The 15,346-nt window shown below is 36.8% G+C and overlaps 1 protein-coding gene across 1 annotated transcript in view; it reads right to left on the bottom strand.

Annotated features, from left to right (window-relative positions):
• The window catches only part of LOC120424997 (hyaluronidase Tab y 2.0101-like), a 49,402-nt gene extending 41,424 nt beyond the window's left edge, over window positions 1-7,978 (bottom strand). Inside the window, exon 1 of the mRNA XM_039589367.2 lies at window positions 7,261-7,978. Coding sequence (XP_039445301.1) covers window positions 7,261-7,331 — 71 coding nt within the window. The 5' untranslated portion in view covers window positions 7,332-7,978. The remainder of the gene's footprint in view (window positions 1-7,260) is intronic.
• Between the last annotated feature and the right edge of the window lie 7,368 nt (window positions 7,979-15,346).

Raw genomic sequence — 15,346 nt, 5'->3', positions numbered from 1 at the left:
GTGTGCCACCAATATTTTGATGGCGATTTGTATGGCGGTTGTCACAAGTGTGCCACCAATATTTTGATGGCGATTTGTATGGCGGTTGTCACAAGTGTGCCACCAATATTTTGATGGAGATTTGTATGGCGGTTGTCACAAGTGTGCCACCAATATTTTGATGGCGATTTGTATGGCGGTTGTCACAAGTGTGCCACCAATATTTTGATGGAGATTTGTATGGCAGTTATCACAAGTGTGCCACCAATATTTTGATGGCGATTTGTATGGCGGTTGTCACAAGTGTGCCACCAATATTTTGATGGAGATTTGTATGGCGGTTATCACAAGTGTGCCACCAATATTTTGATAACGATTTGTATGGCGGTTGTCACAAGTGTGCCACCAATATTTTGATGGCGATTTGTATGGCGGTTGTCACAAGTGTGCCACCAATATTTTGATGGCGATTTGTATGGCGGTTGTCACAAGTGTGCCACCAATATTTTGATGGAGATTTGTATGGCGGTTATCACAAGTGTGCCACCAATATTTTGATAACGATTTGTATGGCGGTTGTCACAAGTGTGCCACCAATATTTTGATGGAGATTTGTATGGCGGTTATCACAAGTGTGCCACCAATATTTTGATGGCGATTTGTATGGCGGTTGTCACAAGTGTGCCACCAATATTTTGATGGCGATTTGTATGGCGGTTGTCACAAGTGTGCCACCAATATTTTGATGGCAATTTGTATGGCGGTTGTCACAAGTGTGCCACCAATATTTTGATGGCGATTTGTATGGCGGTTGTCACAAGTGTGCCACCAATATTTTGATGGCGATTTGTATGGCGGTTGTCACAAGTGTGCCACCAATATTTTGATGGCGATTTGTATGGCGGTTGTCACAAGTGTGCCACCAATATTTTGATGGAGATTTGTATGGCGGTTATCACAAGTGTGCCACCAATATTTTGATGGCGATTTGTATGGCGGTTGTCACAAGTGTGCCACCAATATTTTGATGGCGATTTGTATGGCGGTTGTCACAAGTGTGCCACCAATATTTTGATGGAGATTTGTATGGCGGTTGTCACAAGTGTGCCACCAATATTTTGATGGCGATTTGTATGGCGGTTGTCACAAGTGTGCCACCAATATTTTGATGGAGATTTGTATGGCGGTTATCACAAGTGTGCCACCAATATTTTGATAACGATTTGTATGGCGGTTGTCACAAGTGTGCCACCAATATTTTGATGGCGATTTGTATGGCGGTTGTCACAAGTGTGCCACCAATATTTTGATGGAGATTTGTATGGCGGTTGTCACAAGTGTGCCACCAATATTTTGATGGAGATTTGTATGACGGTTATCACAAGTGTGCCACCAATATTTTTTTTTTTTTTTGTTGCAGGTGGTCTAGGAACAGAGAAAGAAATTTACAGAGAGAATAAAAAAATAATTTTAGAGAGTATCAATGAAAATTTGCAGCAATAATTGTAAAATTGCCTTTATTTGTTCTGATTTGTACTAAAGTATATTTTTGTTAAAGCAGACTACCTAAAGGAACAACATTTGTACTGCCGCTCTATTCGTGTCCGTCCCATTTGTAAAAACAGCAAGCTGAGAAAAACGCGTGTCTAAGTTGTCCCGCCCATAAGGCTACGTGTTAGAATTTCACGAAAAAGTGGATTTTCTCCGGCTTTCTAGAACAAAGTACTACACTTTATTGGTTTTTCTGATAGTTTACATGATTTTGAACCAAACTGCATCATTACCTCAAAATTCACGAAATTACATATGGGACGGACTAGCTTCGAGCGGAAGTGTATTATCTGATGATTTTTTTAAATAATTGAATCATTATCATGTTTCTTTAGCAAATACGAAAAACTGCGTGTAATGATTGGAAAAACAAACAAACCCTGTTCTCATGACGTTTGCTGTAATTTTTTAATTGAGCCAAAGCTGTTTTTTCTTTAAACTATTTTTTTCAGCGCAGTTTATTTTTGACATAATTTAAGAATTTATATGCTAAATATATCTCAAAACAATCCTGCTATTTTAAATCTGTAAAGTACTTTTCGATTGCAAATGCAATTTTGCATTAAAAAATAATGTCAAACTTGTTTTTGCATAAAACTTCGATTTTTTCCAAAAATCACTATTTTTTCAAAAATTCATAACTCGGCGGCAAATTTTTTGACCATGCTTCTCTATGGCTCAATAGTTGTGGATTTTGTCCCCTAAACATATTAAAAAAATCTCGAAAATCAAAAAATACGTATTTTGGGAAATTTAGTTTTTGTGAAAAAAAAGTTGATAAAAAATCTGCAAATTTTTTTTCCGTGTACCTATTTTTTCCCAAAAGTCCTCAACAATACCTACAACTTTGCCGAAGATACCAAATTGATCAGAAAATTCACTTAAAAGTTACAGCTGTTTGAATATTTACATACCATTTTTGTATGGACAGCAGCCAAAATTGTATGGAGACTTGTATGGGTGAACCAATGACGCAAAATAGCTTATTTGGTCATAGGGAAGGCCCCCACAAAGTTTAAGTCAAATAAAAAAAATACAAAAAATAAAAATGGTCGAAATAGGCCGATTTCGTAGAGAGTTGCTCATTTGACCTATTGTACTAACTCCAATCATTACATTTGGTCTATCTAATTTTGTAATGTTTTTACAGTCACTTATTCAATGTTTTGCTTTTTTCACATTTTCTGCTATAAAATAGCATAATTATCATTTAAGTTGTAATAAAATACGTAGAGGCATAGTCTGGGACACTACACAGCAAAAAATCCGACGGTAAAATCGCATGCAAAAGCATGCACATCACCTTCGTCAAAATAAACACTTAATATTACACACTGCATGTAGAATTTTTGCAAACACAAAAAAAAAAATGCAACCGACGGGATTCAAACCCAGCACCAACAGTAAAGACTGGCGCCTTAGCCCACTCAGAGTTGTCAGATAATCAATCTTTTGAATTCGTTGGATAGGTCTTTTGAATACCTTTCTAACAATGTTTAACATGACGGGGTTTCTTACAAAAAACACCCTTTTTACAATCTTCTGCACTTTTGTTAGAATCGTTTTTTTTAGCATAACTTTTGAAGTACTTTACTAAACTTTATAATTTTCAATAGCGACTTATGAGACCCTAAGACGGATCGAAAATGACCAGTATGGTCCAAATTGGTTCAGCCAAGGCGAGATAATCCAGTGCATTCTTGTTTATCAACATCCCACCACACACACAGACATTTGCTCAGAATTTGATTCTGAGTCGATATGTATACATGAAGGTGGGTCTAGGAGGTCAAATTGAGAATTTCGTTTTTCGAGTGCTTTGTAGCCTTTCCTCAGTAAGGTGAGGAAGGCAAAAACAGTCATAGTTGAGCCCTAAAAAAAATGACATTTTTTAAATCATTACCAACGTCACATAAAACAAGTTAAACTTCCAATCCTAAAATTATCTAAATTTTAAGAGTTCTTCTTTCCAATGCTTTTTAAAGATCAAAAATTGGTTGAAAAATTGAATTTTGGCGATATTTCAAGTCGAAGCCCGTCTAAAGGCGGGGTTGGGTTGTAGAGGGTTAATCTAGCGGTTTTGTTTTCTGTGCATAGATTCCTTTTTACATAGACTTACTCCTGTTTGAACAATTTAGAGTTATGCCCGAAAACCATTGAGTTGAAATTACCGTTCCAACTTTTTTGGAGCCTTGGGCGTTGGAATGTTAATGTTATGCAAACAAAAATTGTCAACTTTTGAAAACCTGCTCAATATTGGCTTAATACGGCTATTTATTTTTTTTTTTGATTTTTTTTTATATACAAAACATGTTTAATTATGAACAAACCCATGCATGTTCCAGGTGATGCTGTCTACAACCCAACCCAACCCCGCCTTTAGACGGGCTTCAATTTAAAAAATCGCCAAGAGTTGAACCAGCCTCCGGCTGAAAAACTCTATAATAAAGAATTAAAAAAATCGCCAAAATCCATTTTTTGATCTTTAACAAGCATTAGAAAGAAGAACTCTTAAAATTTTAGAAAATGTATAGGATGGAAGATTTATTTGTTTTATGTTACTTTGCCAATGTTTTTAAAAATGTATTTTTTTAGGGGTCAACTTTGGCTGATGTTTTTTAATAACATTTCCTATATTTTAAGTAAAAAGAAGTATGCAGTAATTTTTCTAGTGTCCCAGACTATGCCTCTATGCATTTTTTTACAACTTAAATGACAATGGTGCCATTTTATAGCAGAAAATGTGAAAACAGACAAAAAATTGAAAAGATTACTGTAAAAACATGAATAAATTAGATAGGCAAAATGTAATGATAAAAATGTAAACAAACATAAACTGAACAAGATAAATGCAAATTAAAAACGTTACTTAATCCACCCTTAGGTGGTTGGTGCCTTCCTCACATTCGAAAGATCATTTAATTACCTATCCAAAGATAAGTCGCATGATATATTTGGACAACGTTTTCATCAAAATATCTGAGATCTGTCCTCCAAATAGTGTATAAATAACACCTAAGTGCCTATAATTTTTGCTAGGGTTGTCCAATGTTTTGAACGCGTTGGAAAGGTCTTTTGATTACCTATCCAACGAGAGGTCGCATGATAGATCCGGACATCGTTTTCATCAAAATATCTGAGATCCGGCTTCCAAAAAGTACATAGATAACACTTAAGTGCTAATAACTATGATAGGGTCGTCAGATCTTCAATGTATTGATCGCGTTGGAAAGGTCTTTTAAATACCTTTCTAAAAATGTATAACATGCCAGGTTTTCTTACAAAAACCACCCTTTATACAATCTTCTGGACATTTGTTAAAATTGTTTTTTTAGCTTAACTTTTGAAGTACTTAACTAAACCGCATAATTTTCAATAGCGACTTATGGGTCCTCAAGACGGATCGAATGACGCCAAAACGGACAAATTCCGTTTATTCAATGTCAAGATAATCGAGTGACAATTTTTTGATCAACATCCCACCACACACACAGACATTTGCTCAGAATTTGATTCTGAGTAGATAGGTATACATGAAGGTGGGTCTAGGAGGTCTAATTGAGAAGTTCAGTTTTCGAGTGATTTTATAGCCTTTCCTCAGTAAGGTGAGGAAGGCAAAAACTTAAAATGAAACAATATAAACATAAAACAAGAGAAGTAAAGTTTTTCGTGACCCAGTCATATGTTTATCATTTGGTCTGAACCTTCCTCACAACGTTGGAAAAACGTGTAAATATACGTCACTGTCAACGTGCATCTATCAGAACAGTGCTCCCAAGGAATGCATGTATGCAATTCAACCAGCATCACCACCGCACCGGAGATGACTTGCAAGACAAAGTGCGGTTCTTGGTAATGAAGATGAGTCCCTTACTTTTCCAGCAGAGCTAAACCAACCTAGCTAGTACCTAGTGCTTAGCAGTAGCAGCAGCAGCGCCAGCTAAAACTTGAGAAATTGCGAGCCAGAGGATGAGAAATGAAATGAGATGAAATATTGTTGCATTCGTTTGCATAATGTAATGTGTCACTCTTTCTCTCTGCCCCTCTTGGAAGCTCAGGCAACGTCATTCTGGAAGGAGGTGAATATCTTTCCCAATCGCTTTTCCCCCGGTGGCGAAAAGATGGTTCAAGTTTTCATGTTTGTGTGCGCCAAAAGTTACTCCTTCGCCCAGTTCTGGAGATGTGCGAGGCACTTAATTAATGCACAAATGACGAAATGTGTGCGATGTTTGCTCGTCATCGTTCGAGGACGTATTGTTACAAGTTTGGATAGTAAATAAAGTGCATTTCGAGACTAAGTTTAATAGTGATGAGCTGGCACTTGAAAAGTCATTTCATCTGGAGAACTTTTGTTTATTGGAAAAGTGTTTTGTTGTGCAATTTATGCATTGATGAAATTTGTTGGATTTCTATAAAAGGATGCAAAAAAACACCTAGTTATTCTTTGTCCGATGATTTTTATTTTAATTTTGTGATAATATAGTAGGTTTGTGAAAATAAATAGAACTGTAACTCATTGAATTTCATAAAAATTGGAGAAAAAAAATCACACAATGTTCAATAATTGCTCAGTTATTGATTCAGCTATTCTTGGTACTTCTTCAATATCTGTATTACTCATTTAATTTGTTAAAAAATATAATCATAATGTAAAAATGAAGTTTGAGTCATTAAGCTTATGGACGAATAATGATTTAAAACAATTCATTGAAATAAAACTATCATCCACTATCGATGCAATAATCGCACGTGTTAACGTGTTAAAGGCAGTTATCGATGATAAGTTTTTTTTATTTATTTAATGATATTTTTAATGCATGTTGTATTCAAACTGTTAATAAAATCTGAAAAAATAACTACATTTTCTTAGTTAAAATAAATGCAGTTATGAATTCAACTTCAAATCTTTTTTTATATTGGATCAAATTCTTAAAAAAAAAATCGTTCCATAATTTCACAAAATCAGCTATAACTCAGGTATAATTACCAAGATAATTACCCAAATAATTACAGGTATAACTACCAAGATAATTACACATTTGATTCAATCTCATTGAATAAGTTCACCTGAAACAGAGAGTTTTCACTCAAAAAACAATTCGCAAACGGAAAAAACGGAATCGACGTAACACCTTATAATGTGGCCAAGACTCCGCCTCCCGGGTCTCCTAAGTGTGAAGGTATGGGCACGGGGAGAGGGCACCGAATACCTATATTTACACTTAGAATTCGCAAAAAAAGAGTATATCATAACATGCTAACAAAACATTTACGAAAAATCCATATAAAATGCTTCAAAGTTGATTTTTGTGTAAATTTGAATAAATTTATCCTCTGTAACCGAAATTGTCGTTCAATGACCCTGAAAATGATCAACAAAAAATCAATCAAGCAGCAACCAAGTGCTAACTCGTTCTTCTTCTCAAGTCCATCCAAGGCAAAGAGCAACGAGCGAAGTTTGCCTCCAGGGGGTGACTGATACGATACATCATTATTATCGTCGGAGTTGGTAGAAGTTGAAGCGAACCAGTTGCAATGTTTTGACAGATGTTATCAAGAGTAAATATTAATTAATTTTTCATCCTATTTTTCTATTCTGTTGTGGTTATTTCAGACTTGCTTTTACTTTTTGTTATTTTTTTCACACTTTGAAACACCGTGCAGACGCTTGCATGCATTTATGGTCTTCGATAATTATAGTGCCTTGAGAACTGGTTGATAGAGACTTACCTGGATCCTGTCAAGTGGAGACACACGACCGCCACAGCTGACAGCAGGGTTCGCTTGCAGTGATCGAACATTCTGCCACATCTGCCACTTCCTCGTTTTTTAACGAACTTTGATTCGTCTCCTTTTTTTCTCTTGATCACTATTGACTTTTGAACAAATCTGTCAACAGGTGCACATTTTGATCACTTTTTTGAAACTTTTCTCTTAAAAGTAAGTCACTTTTTGTCAAATCTTCTCTTTTTCAGCAATCAACGCCACAAACAACCCCACAAAATGTGATAATTGATAGACCATGTGTTAAACCACAATACGTAACTTGACGATCCGCCACGGGAGTCCGCGAGCCGTCAACCGCCGAGAGCTTCTGCGCGCAGCCTGCAAATTTGAACTGTGTCAACGCGCGTCCAAGACTCCGACGCCGCCGTCGGTGCGGTGGTGACGACCGGCGTTTCGAGGGAGACCATATTTAAAATCCATTAAAAATTGCCTCTGTTTTCGCGCGCCACCATCACACTCTCACTCTCCGCAGTCTTTGTCAAACGACACTCTTGTTTTGAGCAGAGCCGGAGAGCAGCAGTCAATCGACGTCGTCGTCGGTCGTCTTAATCGAGCCGCGCGCACTCTGATCAGAGATTCGAATTTTTCAATAATTGGTCATTGTTGGCGGCGGCGGCGTCGTCGTCACCCACAGCCTTCCTCCAGCGCAGTGGCGGTTGATTCAATCAACCAGAGCACGGTATGCCACGCAGCTGGTTTTAGCTACCAGTGACATAGACAAGTGGATGTGTTTGGATCATGTTAAAAATGAAATTCGCAACGTTTTGATTTTTCTCAACAACTCTTATGGATGAACTTTGAAGAAAATTAGTGTTTTCGAATGAAATCTAATTGGCCTTAATTTTAAACTGAAGATGAATATTAGAAGCGTTTTATAAATATTACAATCATGCCATTTAATTTTAGATTCATTAAAAAACACTTTTTTCAGAGGTTTTCAGAGGAACACGATTGAAACATTTTCAGTCATAGGTTCTATGGTCCAGACACCGTCTGACCAAACGACTTTATTTGTTTTTATACGACACTTTCTAATGTTAGTCTTGATTTTCGAATTCCAAACTATTATTTCCAATATTGAATTTAAAACGCCAAATTATGTAACTTTCAATGCCATTCGACCCTTCTACCTTACAGATTCCCGAAATTCGATTTCAATCCTGAGTTATTCAACATACACCCAAAGGAAAAATATATCTCAAAATCTGCAACAGTGGATTTGCTGCAGAAAATGTCATATTTTATAACATTTTTTGCAGCAAGCCCCTAGATCATTTTTGCCCGCGTGTAAACATTTCAGCGATCTGCAGCTCTCACCAACACATATAACGCTGGCCCGTCCCCGAGCAACACTTCAAAGAGAAGCATATGTTGACGCTCTTTCACCCACTTTTCATCAAGCGTCCATGGCGCGGTGGTAGCGTGTCGGATCAATAACCAAGAAGTTAGTGGTTCAATCCTCGTTCTGTTAAGGTTTTTTTTTTGTGAAATACAACCAAAAAGCCGTCGGTAATGTCGATAATTATCGGTAACGGGCAAAAATGTCATACTCCTATATCGCAAAAAATGCATGAGGACAGATTTCATGCAGATTCTGATATACTTTCATGCCGCCATGCATCACAATCATGCGACTGCCAGTTGGGTGTAAACCAAAAAAGCCTTGTGCAATGTTGTCACTCTACATGTAAATAAGTTCCGATCAGGTAATTTTTTGAAAAAATGTAGGTATCCGAACATTTTCAAAAACGCAATTTGCCGTTTATTGGGGTTATTTTTTCCATTTAAATGAGCGATGCTTGAAGTCAATTGCTTAACGCTATTCTTTCAGCACAATCCAGCCACAAAAAAAACAAGAAAAATCTGAATGACAGTTTTTGATTGAAATGCATTGAAATGAAGTTAAGTAATTCTCCGTGAAAACCGGTAATGGATTTCATTTGTATATTTTCAATTTGGCTAAAACTTTTGACAGGTCTTCTCTATGACCAAATAAGCTGGTCTTTCCTATGACCAAATAAGCTAATGATTTAAATTTTACAATATGTTTTAGGGGACTAAAAAGCATTTCATGAGTCAGATAAAAAATGGTAAAAAAGTATTGCCACCGAGGTATTTTTTTAACGAGGTTTTATGTAAAACAACATTTTTACGTCACAAACTTGAAGTTGAAGATTACACATTTGTTTTAAAATAAGGTGCACCGTTTTCGAATTATAGCTACTTTAAGTACGATTTTTAGAATCAGTTTTTTTTCGATTTGAAAAAATAGTGTTGTCTAAGAAACACTGAAAATTGTTTTTTGATCCTGAGATTCAGCAACTCAAATAAAAAGATTTAATAATATGATGGTTCTTTAGTGTCACCCGAGTTGCAATAGTTTTGTTTAATTCTGGAACTAATTTTGCAATTTTTAGAGTTAAAAAAAGAATCGCTTATGAAATTTTCAAAATTTAAGACTAACGATTTTGGCCTTTTGACATGTCAGTCTTGATTTTATAATGTTTCAAATTTGTGTAACTATTTGTTCTGAATAGTTCTAATCAATATTCATCAGAAAATACCACCTCAAGATAGAGATTTTTGAAAATTTACTAACCACTTTTGTATGCACCCAAAACTGGCAGCGCTAGTCCGAGAGAATGAGGGTCTCGAGTCGAGAGAATAGTGGTACCATTCACGGACGCAGAGAACACAGCTCGAGATGGGCGATAGAACTATTCTCTCGAGGTTCATTTGCAAAAAAAAGTTCATCCGTCAAACAAAAAACCAAAAGTGTCGACAACGGGAATCGAGCCAGAGACCTTTGACAAATCAATCCAATGACTTAGCTGCCTCGGCCACCACAGCTTGGTGACCAAGGAGAAGTCAGAAGTCGATGTATGACACTTGTTGGAGATTTATTGATTCAACTAACGAATGAACTCATTTGTTATGATGGTGTGAGTTGGTACCATTATTCTATCGATTTTGGCACTGAGCCCTCAATAAATTTTGAGAGAACGATAATCTTGACTCTGAATTTTGGGTGTGGATAGACGTGTTATCTTAGGCCCAGGGGTGCTCAACCTTTTGGCCCTGCGGATCGGATCTGGATTTTCTGAAACAGTGGTGGGCCGGAAATATATTTATAAAAGGTGGAACAGAAAACAAATTATTGAACTAGTGTTAAAAATAAGTTTAATGAATCTTGTTTTAAATAATGAATTATAAAGTAATTTTTGAAAAATGAATTTATCTATTTTATTTTCAATTTAAATTGAATACAATTGTTTTGTAACTGTTTGTCGATTGCAGCTAGATACCCTAATTCATAAAAACATTCAATTTTTTTTGTTATTTTTATATAAAGTCAGTATAAATAGTGATGTTTATAGGCAAACCCCTTATGTTTACATACCTTTTTTTTTTGTTATTTTTGTCTGTTCTACTACTTTGTACAACATTGTTACACTCTAAAAAATAATTCTGCAAAGCTAGAAAAAACATGAGTGTGTATAAATAACACATAAGTACTCATAACTTTTGATGGGGTTGTCTGATCTTCAATCTTTTGAACGCGTTGGAAAGTTCTTTCTAATACCTTTCTAACAATATATAGCATGAGGGGTTTCTTACAAAAACCACCCTTTTTACAATCTTCCGAAGTTTAGCTTAAATCGTTTTTTTGCATGACTTTTGAAGTACTTTTCTAAACTTCATAATATTAACTAGGGTCTTGTAGGACCCCATGACGGATCGAATGAGGCCAAAACGGTCCAAATCGGTCCAGCCAGTCCAGAGTGAGGTGAGGAAGGCAAAATTACCCTTCTGGGTCAATGGTGATTCGAAAAGTACATTAAATTTCCCATAAAATGACATGTTCCAAAAATGTTACAGTCAAGTAACGGAAAACGGCACAAGTTTTAAAATAAATTTAGTGGTTTTTTCGATGAAAAATACGCTTTTCCGGAATTCTGAGTACGCCATCAAATCGGGCGTCTAATTTTACCTTAAAGTCTACTTGACACCAAATTTCTATCCCATCACCGTAACAGGCTGCAAATTATTGAAAAACACTTCTTTTTTCGCATGTTCAAAAATTGAAGGGGTCGTACCGCCACTCCGTCACGAGATGTCAAAAAAACGGACCTCGGATTCGTGATCAGGGACAAAAGTTACCCCTTAGAACATAGTTTCACGCAAATCGAAGAGGGGTCGGGCAACTTTTCCCGATTTCGTGTGAGTTGGTAGAGAATTACCCAAATTAGTTTTTCTCAGTGTAATAAAATTTGACCTCACCTTTCGTCTTGTGATATCATGGAAACTATAGGACCAATTTTCAGTGATAGTTGAAACATTACTGGCTATCGGCGTCAGACACAGTTTGCCATTCTAGAATAACATTTTGAGATACTTCTTTCACTTCCCCGCTCCACCTGTCTGTGGTGACGCGATGCTGTCTGCCGCCCATCATCCGATGGATGATTGGTTGGCACACGTTCTGCGGTCGGGGTCCGGCCGACTGGATCTACGCGGCCAATACTAGTTAGTAGTAGCCCGTCCCGTCCCGCAGGCCATCAGTCGAACAACAATTAGAGCGAATGAAGCGTCGGAACGTCTACTGGGTGGAAAATTATCTTTATGCAAATTGGGCCGGCCGCCACTGACAGCAGCTGGGGCTGGGAGCGCCGTCGTCGTCACCGCCACGACCATGGACACTTGCTGAGTGAGTAAGTGGCTTACTACGGCACTAGTAAGGGGAACTGCCGCATTGTTCTAACTTAAGGGAAAGTAGCTGTCACAACAGCAGTGGATGCATTTAGTGCACAGCTTCGAGAAATCTAGCCCTTGGAGAAAGAGACAACAATGGTGTGGCCGTCGTCGGGTTGTCCGACACCCGGCTAGGCCAGCCTGGGGACGACCGGCTGAATCTGCTGATGATGCACGGAGCGTGGTGCTTTGTCTTACGGTGACAAAAAAAAAATGGAAGCAACACCGAAAAGTCTTAAAGTCGTGTTCCTGGTTGGATGCATTGCCATGGTGAAGAAAATACAGCAGTGTGATGAGCTTTTTTTGTGTCTTTTTCTTATGAAGAGAAAGATGCAGCATTGCTGTGCAGCTTTTGGTATGCAAATTTCGAGGCAAACATGGACACGTAGTATGCTTTGAATTGAGCTCCATAAGATAAAGAATGCATTGTAAAATGTATGTTGCTTTTTGACGTTCCGAGAAAAATGCGTTTTAATGTTTGACCATGAATAAACAAAAAATAGAGCATGCAATGTAAACAATAGCAAACACGCTTGTTTTGGTTGATCATTCTATGCATTGTCCTGAAGTTTGGTTGAATTTGGTTGCCGGATTACAAATGTTTACGGTAGTCAGGCTTGTACGTGTGTCAAACGCGTTCTGATCTAAAAACCCTTTGGCCAGTTGTCACTTTTACAGCAATTTTCTAGATTTGTCAAAAAAGCTCGACAAAATTGAAATTCGTTCTTGAGAAATTTTCTACGAATTCGGCCGATTTGGAACATTTCTATGTTTTGTATTTTTTTAATTGGCATAAACTTTGTAGGGGCCTTCCCTATGACCAAAGCCTCTATAGAATTTTGGTAGCTGACCGTACAAAAATGGTACGTAAATGTACAAAAATCTGTATCTTCTGAATTAATTTTCTGATCAATTTCGTGTCTTCGGCAAAGTTGTAGATATTGTTGAGAAAAAAGGTACAATTTTGCTGATTTTTTAATTTACTTTTTTCACAAAAACTCAATTTCCTATTATCCATATTTTGTATTTTCAAGATTTTTTATGTTTTAGGAAACAAAAAATCTGCCTCCGAGTTATAATTTTTTGAAAAAAATGTCTAAATTTTTATAACGTCATTATTCAAATTCCCGGACGCTTCGAAACCCGGACACTTTATCTTGTTTTATCAATTATTTGGATATAAGTTCGCATTATGAATGTCAAAACTGTGTTATTTGATGAATTCCAACATCAACTTTCATTTAAAGTTTGTTTGAACGCTTTAGTTAATGCCAAAACAATTAAATACAATAAAATTATAAGTTTACCAAAAATGCGAAACATTTCACTTGAAATATTTCATAGGTGTTCGAAGCACCGGGAAGGCAAAGTAGAAATTTATGGGTTTGATTTCCTTAAATTCTAACAAATTTTTATATAAACTATCGATTGTTTTGATGTTAACAGCTTATTTGAGACCTAAAGAATGCCATTCACTAACATTTCAGTCCAAATTTGTGCGATTCATAAGTAAAATCGAGTGTCCGGAATTCGAAGCAAAAGTGTCCGGATTTCGAATCAGCTTTTATCAGTGTCCGGGATTCGAAGCACAACAAGTCATTTTAATTTTAATATTCCATAGAAATTGAATTTTAGCGAAATATTTGCCGTTTACTTTTTTTTTTTGCACTAAATGACGTTGTTACCTTTTTTGTATGAAACATCAACCATGACTGTTTGGAGTATTTTTCAGTAGAAATTGCACGCTTAATCCGACTGATGTTTATCAATTAATATTAATACAAATAATCCATGTTGCATTCCTTTGGCAAAAAATGCGTACAACCAAATAAAAATATCATTTTTACGTCGTCTTGCTCTCTTGTCGCAGCCACCATTTTGACGTTCCGAGAAAAACGCGTTTTAATGTTTGACCTTGAAAAAACAAAAAACGAAAGCACGCAATGTAAACAATAACAAACACGTTTTGTTTGTTTGACCATTCTGTGCATTGTCCCGATGTTTGGTTGAAGTTGGTTGCTGGAGTCCCGAGTTACAATTACAAGTGTTTACGGTAGTCTAACTTGTACGTGCATCAAACGCGTTCTGACCTGAAACCCCTTTGGCCAGTTGTCGCACTTACATCAATTTTCAGGGAGCGACAAGGTAGCACGAAAAGATTGAATCTACTTTCATATGTAAAGTGACAAAAATGCACGGAGTTTTTTTTCTGATTTCGTTGAATATCTCAAGATTGAGGTCGAATTTTGGGAATCTGAGAAGGTCAAAAGGTGAGGCATTGTGAGTTGGCGTTTCTTAACTCAACTTGGCCCAAAATGCACGTACGGCAAGTTAGCACGACGGCGACGATTTCTAGATGATTCCAATTCACTCCCCAAATGCAACATCAAATATCTAGTTCAAGGCTGGTAAAACAAGTTTTGAAAAATATCTCTCCAACCAAACACGCCATCTGTGCTGTGTTGCTGTTGCAACTCATCCTGGGGAAAACGAGATTAAATCTCGCTACGCGCAGGAATTGTAAAAATTTAATTCAGCAAACTTCTCGTCTCGCGTGCACGAGATGCACTGCACACAATGCACATATTGACCATCTTGGCTGTACCGGATACATTTAACCGCGGGATACTACAAACTCGACAGATTTCACAGTTAAAAATAATTTAAAAACAAGTTTTTGACATCAATTTCTAATAACATTTTTCAGTATCTTAGGTGAAGTTAATCTTAAATATTTTTTTAACTTCTAACCCATTTTTAAACTGTGATCAACTCTCGTCCTGACTAGAAGCCAAATGCAACCGACAGCCAGTTGGACAGATGGAATCGAATAATCTTTTCAGGAATTTGAGTGTGACTGTGTTTACCCATAAATGTTTGTTACCGTTGCGGACTTTTGTAAGCCCGTTGACGACGGAGGAAAGACACAATTTGGTTTGTGGGAAAATTTGACTTTCTTCCTGGAAGCCCCTCATATGAAAGGAGTTTTTATTACGACCACGCTGCCGTAAGTAATACGGATTTGATGAAAAATTGCCGGTGCATGATTTTGTATCTAATTCCGAGTAATAAACGGTGCTGTGTTACGTTTTGCTTCAATGTCAATATGAATTCATCAGGTTTTGAGTATGAAAAAATAATTCAGAAAAGCGTGGAAAGTGCAGCACGTGCCACACCTGGAAACGTGGAACAATTTCAGACCAAATATTATGAATAAATATGAAAAAAAAACAAGTGCACTTGCACGACAAATGAGTCAATAAAAACAAGTGCCTTT

This window comes from Culex pipiens, chromosome 2 (genome assembly GCF_016801865.2).
Source record: "Culex pipiens pallens isolate TS chromosome 2, TS_CPP_V2, whole genome shotgun sequence".
Lineage (NCBI taxonomy): Eukaryota > Metazoa > Arthropoda > Insecta > Diptera > Culicidae > Culex > Culex pipiens.
The sequence above is the reverse complement of the archived record's forward strand: the minus strand, read 5'-3'. Positions and strand labels throughout refer to the sequence as shown.